The 12,253-nt window shown below is 38.2% G+C and overlaps 1 protein-coding gene across 1 annotated transcript; it reads right to left on the bottom strand.

Annotated features, from left to right (window-relative positions):
* Window positions 1–7,249: 7,249 nt before the first annotated feature.
* On the bottom strand, window positions 7,250–12,225 carry tmem263 (transmembrane protein 263). Its single transcript, XM_007250537.4, has 3 exons — window positions 12,019–12,225; window positions 9,646–9,716; window positions 7,250–8,859 (listed from the first exon to the last, which is right to left on the bottom strand). Exons 2-3 carry the CDS (start codon window positions 9,707–9,709, stop codon window positions 8,561–8,563), a joined length of 363 nt encoding a protein of 120 aa, XP_007250599.1. The 5' UTR covers window positions 9,710–9,716; window positions 12,019–12,225; the 3' UTR covers window positions 7,250–8,560.
* Between the last annotated feature and the right edge of the window lie 28 nt (window positions 12,226–12,253).

Consider the following 12,253-nt stretch of genomic DNA (forward strand, 5'->3'; position numbering starts at 1 on the left):
TCAAAATGACAAAATGCTGAGTCGTGGAACACAAAAACCCAAGTTCCAGCTCACAACTTCTATTGTGAGACTAATGTATGTAGCGATTTTATCTATTTTTCTCCCCTTTTTGTAAGGCCATTTACACAATCCCCATTTATATGGACCCCATTTATATGGACTCGCAAACTAATCAATTGCCTAGGGGCATGAGCTGGCCTGAGCCCCCACACAACGACTAGTTATGAATTGAATGCAAAGACAAGCCAGGTAAGCTACCCTTTAATTTCTGTTACTGTCAATGCAGGAATATACAACAACAATGTTATCAGAATCCCCCTCAAGTGGACCCCTTCCACTAGCTGCTGACAGTTGCCAGCCAGTCAGGTTCGATATTCTTGCAGCTGGCAAAATATGAAACTTCAGCAGTTAAGAAGTGGAATTTTCCATCAGGAAACCAGAGAGAAGGAATAGAAAGGAAGAGGAGGAAAAAAAATTCAACAAAATAGCTAGCAATAAAATATTTGCATAGTGTTTATGTTAACTACCTGCTTGTATTTAATGACATGGCATTGCAACAACCTAGCTATTCTAATTTGATATGTGTGCAGTATATGAAATATATATAAGCAGTATTTGCACTATCAAAAATATCTTATTGATAAAGTGTGAATGAACTTAAACAATGTGCCTCTGCTGTGGTTCTTCTAGGCTTTGGGTGTGCACCAGGGTGTTGAGGCGTAGGGTTTTTAGTTGTGGTCCCGGGGTGTCCGCAGGGGAGGTCCAATTTGCTTGGACCTTGAAACGACTTCCCTTATTAATAGTAATGCTCCAAACGGCAGGAGAGTGAAGACAAGCAATAAATGTAAAGCCAGCCACCGCCACTTTTTAAACTGCCACTGATACATCATCACTAGGTAGCCAGCACAGTCACACAGCAACCTAGTTCCAATACATCAGCTAGGAGCCGCCTGTGCTGACTGACATGACACTAAGAATGATGTGTGGAGAGAGTTACCTACCTAGAGACAGCAAAGCCACTTGTGCTCTCTCTGACTTTGGCTGCTGATGGCAAGCGCCATGATCCAGGATTTAAACAAGTGATTCTCTTATCTTAGTGACAGCGCCTTAGTCCACTGGGCCACTTTAAACACCGTTTTATTGTTTTTTTTTAATGTTGTATTACAACCTCCAGCTTAATAATGTGTAGGTCCCACTTGTGCTGCAAAAACAGCTCCTGTCTTGTCCTGTGGAATTTGGCACCGAACCGTTAGCAGTAGATCCTGTAAGCAGGCCCTGTAAGATTTGTGGTGGGACCTTCTTGGATCCCAGTTTAGAATGCTGTGCTGGATTATACTATATACCCTGAAATTGCAATAGTTAGATTTATAGAACTATTCCTGCTATAACTGTTTGCTTGACAGACTGTGGTGCTTGCTTTGGCTGTTGTTTGAACTTCTTTGGCTAATTACTATGAGGCAGATTCATGGCCATTGCAGCCACCCCTCTAGGTTTGTCCACAGTGAGGTGTAGTTGGCTTTATTCTGCATGTGCTCTTCAGCATTATGAGTGTGCGATAAGACTAACAAAGTTATTGATATGCATTCTGTGTTCTGTTGTGAATGAAATGTGGGTATATACGATTTACAAATCATTGCATTATTTTACATTTTACAATCAACGTTGATATGGCAATGTTTGCTCACATTTGGGATGCTCAAAATTGTACAGAAAAGGGAAAAAAGGTATGCCATGTTGAAAAATTAACAATTTTTTTTATAGTAGTAAGGCTGAGTATAAAGAATGTTACCCACCTATACCAATCTGACTGAACATTTGATCTCAAAAACACAACAGTAAAACACATGAACATGAACATACCCCCAGGTATGGTGAAGAATTGGTGCCAAATTAAAAAGGAATTACTGCAAATGGAAGCAAAACCATTTTTCATCCCTCCATCTCTCCATTTTTTGAAATTGTACGGTGATAAGATGTAAAATGCTAATTTAAAAGGCAGAAGATTGGGGACATTTTAATGTTTGTACAACCATTTAATATTAAATGTTGTTTCAACCTTAAAACAACAACAGTCGCTACTTCCAACATATTTCAACCACATGTCAATGTTAAAATGTTAGCTGGGAATGTTTCAGGTATTGAGGTTGTAGATATGGGGTCTTCTGTGTGAATTTTCACTAGGGTCAAAATTCATAAATGAAATTGTTAGTTAAATATGGGATATAATATGAAGTATATTCAGTTCAGACCTGTTTAAATACATTTTGCCTTGTGTTTGTTTATACCTCTGATTCTTCACAATGCTTGTTCATTTGTCTAAATCACACTATTATAGTCCAGTTTTAATAAACATCTGACTATTTAAAAAAAACTAGATATACAATAGCAAGTAGTAGTACCATATCATGCGTCTCTGCAAATATTTACCTCCTGCTCAACAGATGTTCGTGGATAGATGCTATATGTGCTTGCAGACTGTTCCCAATAATAAAGCTTCTACGAAGTGTTTACTCAGTTTCCTGGGTCTTGCTCTTAAGTGCTCCTTTCAAGGATTCCGCATGCACAGACAAATGCAGAGAAAAGCAGGACCGGGCACTCCGCTGAGCTGGTTTGTTTAGACCAGCATGAGTTGTTCAGGTTGTAATGCAGTTTTTTTTAAAAGATCTATTCAGAGAATGGATCCGAAACAAGCCAGCGGCCATTGCATAGTTTTATATGAGAGGTTTGTGTTAAAGTGCACTATGCATAGAGTAATAATGGTTTTAAATTATATGCAGTTTAAATATTTTTAGTCCTCTTTAATCTTACTGGTGGACCAGTAAGGCTCTGTTTTTTTAGATGCTATTCCTGAACATTCTCCAGGGATGAGTATAAATGTGCTGCACAGATCTATAATTACAAATCCCTGGAAGCTCAATAATGGTGATTGATGGGTTTGATGTTTGAGCTGCTGCGCTGAAGATAAAGGTAACGTCAAAAGCACATAAAGGTGGCAGCATTTCTCAGTAAATCTAGCTCCTCATTAAGTGCAGATATAAATGATTTGCAGTCGGAGATAAACAGAGCCGCAATCTCAAATTTGTGATCTGTTTTCTTTGGGGCAATTAACCGTATCACTGGGAGAGAGACATCCTCCACTGAGAATCATGATATGACTTTTCGAGATCAAAGCCGAGCCAGCTCTTTGATTGTTTCTTGCTCTCTGGGTCATAAACAGAAATAATTACAAAAGAAAAAAAGAAGCAGAAATCAGTTTGCCGCTGCTTATTGTTTAAGGCTACATTAATCAAAGTGCGAGCGTGTAAATTATTTATACTTTCCTCAATTTCCTGAGCCATAGTCAGCTCTCCTGCCATGCAATTTGTCTTTACGTAGCTCCTCACACTGAAAAAAGAAAAATGTAAGAAGAAGCACAGCTGCCCCTGGTGTCTTTCTTGCTAAACATACAAAAATCTGACAAATGGAAATATATACACATATAAAAAAAAAATGTGGCAAAAACAGTTGCATCCAAAAGGAAGTATTGGGTTGCAATGCTATTCGAAAGGAAGGTAAAAGTTTCCAGAAACAATAAATGATTAAAATTTAGACTGACAGGCCACATTTGGTCACACATTATTGAGCCACACACAGATGTAGTATGAATGCAGGCATAATGCAATTAACCAGACGCCTCAGCATGGAATTGTAGAGGTTCCTAATGCTGTCCTGTGGTAATCCATGCCATGCGGGTTGAATAGACTTATGCAGGTCCTGCAGATTTTGTGATAGGTGTGGAGACACAGTATTAGCAATTGGCATCTTTAAGGCAAGCTCTTCCGGAGGCTGCAGTATGTGGATGAGCATTGTTCTTTTGGAGTTGTGTACCGGAGTATGCGTTCAGGAAAGGTAGAGCCACAGGTTGCAGGACCTAATAAATATTTGTGACTGACTTGTGACTGACTTGTGACTGACATTTACTTTAGTGCCTTGTCACTAAAGATGCCCAGCTGCCAGACTACTCAACTCCTCAACAAGATTCATTCTGGGTGCAACGTTTTTTTTTTACAATGATTGCAGATTTAAAATATGACATACTGTTTATTAGGATATATGGAATTTCTTTATATCCAATCTTTGTATTTCACATTGAAATGTTGGATAGCAACGATTTATATAATTCATAAGTTAAATATATCTTATATCATTTGTATTTACTTACTTTTCCTACTAATCATCAATATGTGTGTTCACTCATTGTTCATTTTACTAGACACCAGCTCAACTGGTGGTGGACAGTTTGTGGGTGCCATCCTCTAGTTCTTCATCTGTGCTGTCAGGACGCTGTTGGCTGGATATTTCTGGTTGGTTCTGTACTAGTCTTAGTCCAGCAGTGACACTGACATGTCTAAAAACTCCAGCTGCACTGTTGTGTCTGATCCACTCCTACAACACACACTAACACACCATCCCAAAGCCAGAGCCACTGCAGTGCCCAGAATGACCAGCCACCCATACTGGGTGCTCTGTAACAGCTCATAACCTGCTCTGTGGTGGTACTGTGGGGTCCTGACCATTGAAGAACAAGGTGAAACTAGGATAGTAGAAATATAAAGTGCTCCCATATGCTCAGTGGAGCTGAGGAAATTGACAATGTGGGCAGTAACACAGAGCTGGTGTTAATGGTACCGCTAATCATTGCACCTCTCACACATCTAACATGTGATTTGTATTTTTTCTCTCTTTTCTATTTCTCTTTTCTATCCTTTTGCCCTCCTAATTTCAACTCTGAAAAACAGACGTCCCACTGTGTGAAACAACCTGCCTTTTCCCTGCGATTGATATGAGATTAAAGGGAATGCAATTTCATTTTCTAAGCAGGTGGCTCGGTTCAATGGGGTTACAAAGTCACACAAATGCTGCAATCAACAGGCCTCCACGGGGGCATTATAGTTGGTGAATTGTTCAAAAGAGGAGACAATAATGGGAGGATTTAATCATTGCAGAGACTGGCAAACTTATGACAGGCACAAAGCTTTTTTGGCTGAGCTGGGCTGTTAATTTTTTTTTTCACTGTTGATTTTGTTTTTTGTTTTTTTGCCAGTAGCACATTGACCAAAACAGTCAAGGTAAGTGGTTTATTTTTCTTACAGCCCGAGAGAACACTGTCCACCCCTTTAACAACCTTGCCACTTATATTGGGTCTTTGAAGTGTAAAGCCCTGGGCTCATGGTGAGTTACATACTGGCCTCATTATTGATTCACTGAATGGCCATCTGAATCATGAGCCTGTGAGTAGATGGGTAGCTGGAGATAGAATGAAAGAAGGGGGGTAAAAAATAAAATAGGTATTTAATTTCTTCCCTGTGCCGGGAACCATGTTATCACAGATTCAGGTTTTGTGACCTAAGCTTGCCGATGCTTTTTTGGAAAAGTACACATGCCATTCTTTATAAACAGCCCCTGGGCTGAGTTAAAGAGCTAGTGAAGTCTGAACAAGACAAGGCGATGACAGAATTGCTCAATGTATAAAACACACATTTCATTTCGGAACAGCTAATTATAATGAAAAGAATAAAAAAATAGATTTTCATGTTTACACAAGTTTTGGTCTAGGCATGATTCTGAACCAAATACTTCTCACATCTCTGCCAAGTGCTATATTTGCAACCGTTTACGAGTACAATACAGCAATTGGACCAAGCCACATGTGCCAATGCCTTGGTTGCCAAGTATAATTCATCAGTTGTTCTGAGCCACATGTGGCAAAACCTGGGTTTTTGCCGGAGCCACATGTGACAACACCTTGGTTGCCAGGTATAGTATGAGTTTCGGCCCAAGCCACATGTGACAACACCCTGTTTCCTTTATATAATTTGCCAGTCGTTCACATCTGCCAACGTCTTGGTTGATGGGTATAATACGCCATTTGGCCTACACTCCTTTCGCCCTTATCTTTGCAATTATATTCCTGTCCTGCTTGGAGTGATTCCTTGTTCTAGTACTGCACCCTTAAAAAAATCCAATATTTTTGTAATTCCCCTAAACACCCTTAAGAGAGATAGCAAAAGGTTACCTTACTTAAAAAATAAAGACTCTAAAATTCCAACTGCTGATTTCCTCAAGTATTGTAGAGATAACAGCTTTCTTTTTTCTTGTTTATCCCACATCTCCACAAGCACTTACATGCAGTAATCTATTCAGTGAATGGAGCAGCAGACATGTCTTTCTCAAGAAAGTCACATCTGACCTTTATACAGAATGTGTCTTTCTCAAGAACGCTTTGCCTTAGTACTTGACCTCGATACAAACTTTCCCACTCATTACTCACTCATAACCAAGACTTCCCCCACTCCATAATCTTATGTTCCTTATCCTGCACTCTGCACTGAATGCTTATACACCCCAAGGGTGAAGCCCTCACTTCCAGACTCCATTTTCAAAAGCTTACTGAGCAGAGAAAGGGTGAGGAATGATTCCATTTCTAGAGGTGACAGACTTGAGGAGACCCCTGTAGCCATATCCTCAAAGCAGATGGCACCACACTGCTCACATCTGGCATGACCTTGGAACTGGCACTCCATTAAAAGTGACTGCAAATGGTTGACTGGCTAGAACTCCGCTTCAAGGCCTATTCATACTCATTTTTTACAGGCAAAATAGTTCTCAAAATAAATACAATATATATTATGTATATTAATGGAATATTTCACAGCAAGTACAAAACTTTAAAAAATATATCTTTTAATAAAGCCAATTTTTTTCCCTGCAGTGCATGTAAAAACAGAGCTCTATTGCTGTGGTAGCAGACCAAACAAATGAGCATCAATAAGGCAGTAGCACATCTCTTCCTAAAGAGAATATATGGCACAGCATAGCTGAAAGGACGGGAATTTACACTAAGGAAAAAAAATCATTCTTTAACTAAGCTTACCAAAGTTGATATATAGCTAATTAAAGTATATCTATGACATTATATATGATATTTGTTACAATTCCTCAAAATAATCATTTTTAGGCACATTTTTCTTTAATAATAATTTTCTACATTTTCACAACAATACCTTCAGTTTTTTTTTGAAAATTGGTATAACTGCCCAAAGAAAAAAAAGTATACCAGTAGAGGAGGACAAACTTTCAGTTTTTTCAGTTTCAATGGTACATTATTTCTAAATAGGATGATATGTGCTCTGCACCATGTATTCCTCTTAAAGCTACATATGTTGGCCAATAGCTTAAGAATAGTCATACAGTGAGGTCACAAGCAAGATTTTTGGAATGTTCTTTATTTATTTATTGAATTCACATTACATTTCCAAGCGCAGACTTTCATATTTGTGTGTACAAAGAATAAACATATTGGTAAAAACAAAGAGAGAATACATAGTTTACCATACAAAGGGTCAATATTAATGCATTTAAGAAATATTTCACACTACATATTTGCTTTCTTTGGCTGTAGCAAAATAGATACTGAACACACACTGGAAAAAAAATACTGCCTCTGTTTTTTTCATACTTTATCAAAATATAAAACCAGGAACTGGTATTGGCTTGTAAAACTAAATTTGAAATGTTAAATAAGTGAGACAAAATATGTAAGGCAACTAGGAATGTTTCTGCAAGGAAGAAAACACTGGTACAGTCAAATAAATCAGCCCTTACAGAGAGCCTTCACTCCACGGGTTGAGCAAACAAGCAATCCACTGTTTTTCTGGGCATTATCTTCAACCTTCTATAGCTTTAAATTCCAAAGAAAAACATCTAAAAAAACAAAACATTTGTTTTTCTTACAGCTACCAGCATTTAGATTTTCATAGGAAAAATGAAACTTTTCAGCTGCTGTTTCACTGCATAGTAGACATTCACAATAGCCTGTTTGAGTGTGAGTGTGTGTATGTTTGTAGGCTCAGGGATTTTTCTGGGTTGCAGGTGATGATGCGAGAGAGTGATGAGCAAAGCTGTGTGAGAGGGCATCATGGCTCAGCTTGGACCCCAGAGGCGGCAATCTCGCAAACAAAATCAATCCAACAGATGGAACGGTGCCATCAAAGCCCCACAGTGTCAGATTTTCTCATACAGTACCTTCAGGGGCACCCAACTGATGTCTGTCTTAATCCAACACTTTGCTTGCGTTAATTTGGCCATAGGGCTCTGCTACAAGTGGATTCCTTGTGAATTCCTTGAGTTTAGTGTCAATGACACAAAGCCTGGTGCAGTGTGGCTGGGCGGAACCTGACATCAGTGTAACAGTGGTCCCTCACACAGATTTCCAAACCTCTACACTCGCTGAACTAATACTTCACAAAAGGAAAACATCTTTGGCATTTCTTGGAACACGATATTCACTCCTTGTCACACCCCACAAGACATCACTTATGACACACAAAATAGAGGTCCTCTTCTGAGGAGCAGATGAATGCTCCCAGCATACTGAAGTCACTGTCTTGTAGACCAGATCTAGTAGATGGATTCGGTCCCAGCACATGTGTTGCACAATAAGAAACCAACCATCAACCCACTAACGGGTCACGCAGTAAAGTCAATGATGATGATAGTACCTCCAATCAATTTAACCACTTCAATCAGACTTGTCCTTTTTCTTGGCTCCTCCAATGGGGACTTTACTAGCAACTGCTGAACCAACCGCAGTCACTCCACCAGCCACAGCAGACACGCTGCCTTTTACTAAGCCTACCCCCATGGCAGGAACAGAAGCAACAGATGTGACAGCAGTTTTAGTGATGTCCAGGCTCTTCCCTCCAATCCAGGCCACCCCTCCAACAGTGGCCCCAACAGCCCCTTTGGTGACACTGAAAAGACCTCCAGTTACTCTGGAAAACATGCCTGGTTGAGGCTGGGGGTGGTCCTTATTGGTATCTGTAAGACAGAAAGTAACAATTATCTTAACTGCTTATCATAAGCAGAAAAGAACTTAAAACATCCTCAGAACATACAACTTATTATGGAGTCAGTATTGTAATTAGTAGTACATTATATACTATATAATTCAATATTCACATCTGGACCCAGTTTCCACAAACACATATTGGGTTTTAATACTATCTGAACTAGTAGAGAGAGTGTTTATTGTGATGCTCACTCAACCACCTATGAAACATTTTACCATACCAGCACAACATAACTCAAATGTAAACAATCAATAAAGAAATGAATAGCTATTTTATTGTATTATAAAAATGCAATTAAATTGTTTATTATTTTTCCCCCCACATATTGTGCACAAAGACCAAAAGTGCATTTTTTTTGCTAAGAAAAGTAGTTGCTGAATATCTGGTGCATCCTTAAAAAAGGCAAATTAACAATATTCCAATTACAGGTACACATATGGTTTTAAAGCCTAAAAGTATAGTGAACATCTACAACAAACTGTCCTAGAAACTGAGGAACAGCTACCGAAAACAAGATTCTTTTTGCTTTTGCATTGTTACAAGCAGGGTTGAAAAAAATGAAAAATAACTACCTTATAGTCTGAGACTCTAATTACAGAGTAGAGAAACTGTGAGCAGCAGAGACATTTCAGAACTAGCTGACATTTCTGGATGACACAAGAGCACCACCATGTGAACTGGTACTGCTTTCACATGTTCCAGGTATTACTGATAAACATCCCCTGCCAATAAACTGCTTATTCTTGTGCATTACCTGCTGGAGGCTCATCCTTTAAATATGAAGGCACTTCATGTCGTTGCTCGTCCACTTCACTCATGGTTTCTCTGTGGGGGAGGGGAGCAGAAGATATTTTTAAAAGACTGAGAGCGACTGGTAAGTGACAGCATACAGACAAACCCAAAGCGCTATTAGGTATTCGGGTGTGCACAGATCAACAAAAAACGAGGAAGACCAGTTTGCAACCAGTCAGTACACTATTTGAGCACACATTGACTAGAAATGTTTACCTTAAAAGCAATATATGTAACCTTGCAACTGATAACCTACTGTTTACTGTAAAAATAAGGTGATCTGCAGAAGTATGCATCATTACAACAATACCAGACAGGACTGTATGTATAACCAAAACACAACTGATATAAAGTGCTAAAACAATGAGATACTATTTCTTTATTTTCAGACAACAACTGATACTAGCCTAGTACTTTAAAAGACATTTTGGTTAGCTCACACCCACTCCGATGGAAGCCAATTTATAACACTTTAAATAAAAACTAATTCTGAAAGAATAAAATGATATAATAAAAAAAAAGATAAATGAGAAATCAAATACTGATGTAGCAACAAAGATAATCACTTAATATCTTAAAATAATTAAACAACATCTCATAACAAAGAAAAAGTATCTTAATAGTTAGACATGAACTCAAAAACCTTATCAATAAAACGGTACCTCAAAAAATGTGATGGTATCAATCAAGTATAAGACAATATTTCAAAATAATGAGATGGTATCTCACAAAAAGAACTTAACTCATCACATTTGTTATATAGTAGCTCAGTAATGAGAAAATTAAGAATATAGTTAGATATGAACTCAAAATAATCACATTTTATCTCATCAATAAAATAGTACCTCAAAGAATGTGATGGTATCAAGGAAGCGTAAGATTGTGTCTCAAAACAATGAGATGGTATGTCACAAGAATGACTTAAAATACCAAATTGTGATGTAGTAGATCAGTAATGAGATAGTACCTCCAAATAATGACAAAACCCCTTAATATTGAGATGGTATCTCAAATAATCAGATAACGTTAGTATCTCAGAATAATCAGACAGTATATCAAAATAATCTCAAAGTAATAGATGAGATATTCCAATGATAAAATATACAAAATAAAAAAGAGATCTTAAGAGGTCTTAACAATGAAAAAAATGAATTAGCTCAGTTTGTTTATTTCAAGTGTTGAGAATAGACTTCCAGACATTCCAGTGTGTGACTGTGAGGGGTAACTGGGACTGCCAGAGGGCATTTTAGAACAACTCGGCTAAGAGCAGTTACACGTAGGCATTTATGACTAGCGCTAGCTCACCTCGTTAGTTAACTAGCTAGCAAGCCTAGATAAGTCAACTAGTTAGCTAGAGCAGCTGGAAATATAGCTTAATTACTAAACAAGGTTCACCACAGAACTATTTAGCTCAGTACAGAATCGTCTGTAAATTTAATTACATATATTTAAATCTTATGTACAGATGAATATCATTTAACTGCAAGACAAAGTTAACGTTAGTTAGTTTTAGCTAAAAGGAGCATAGTAGTTAGTCAATTTTACAGAAATAACATCAGGCTACAAGGACATGTCATTATTTGTACATTATCTGTAAACTACAATAATCACCAATTTACAGCAAGAACAACAGGCTACTTGCAAAAAACTTAGTTAAGTAAGCTTAAGTTAATTAGCTAGTTTAACTAAGTCAACAAGTTGTTTTAAGGCTACAAGAAAAAGGGAAAATCTAGATTTAGCTAAGTTACAGTAAACATATCTAGCTTAGACTAGAAAGTAATTTTACGACGAAAACATCAGACTACAAGCCATATAAATAATTCACAGTAAACCCAAACTAATATAGTGATTCCTGCGTAAAGAACTTGTTGATTTCATAAAACACAGTTTAAAAAAAATAAACTAAGGAAGAGTTTAGTGGAAACAGTATTGTAAGCCCTGTGCCAAAAAAGCAGGCCAACATAACTTTAGCTAACCCAACTAGTTAACTTAACTAAAATAAGTGTTTTAGAGTTAATTTACCCAGAGAAAATCGATCAGGGCTGTGTAAATATAAGATCGATATTATAGGAGAGTGTTAGAAGCGCAAAATAAACAGTAGGTAAACTTTAACAAGCTAAAACTCAGCCAGACCATCATCACACACCTCAGAGTGTACTGTAAGTAGAGGTGGGTAACTCAGGTCCAGAAAGTAAAAATCCATCCCAGGGTTTTGTACCAACTGCCTGGGCGGCTCTGGAAGTTGGTACAAAATCCTGGGATGGATTTTTACTTTCTGGACCTGGGGTACCCACCTCTAACTGCGAGCTAGCTAGCTAGTAGCTTCATTACTTACGTGTGGTGATGGATGTTTTTCCTGCCCGCTGAACTTGTAGCACTGCTGTTCTCACTTCGTACCGCTTTAAAACCCGGTCCGCAGCTCCAGAAACGGGTTAAACAGCCGCACCGCAGGAGCCCTGATGGTGTGTGTGAGGCCTGTCAGGCTGATCATCTACTCCAGCAGGTCCAGGATCTGTATGATGTGTAGCTACGTGGCGTCCTACTTTGCTCCTTTGACCGAGTACCAGTGT

This window comes from Astyanax mexicanus, chromosome 9 (genome assembly GCF_023375975.1).
Source record: "Astyanax mexicanus isolate ESR-SI-001 chromosome 9, AstMex3_surface, whole genome shotgun sequence".
In the NCBI taxonomy this organism is placed as follows: domain Eukaryota; kingdom Metazoa; phylum Chordata; class Actinopteri; order Characiformes; family Acestrorhamphidae; genus Astyanax; species Astyanax mexicanus.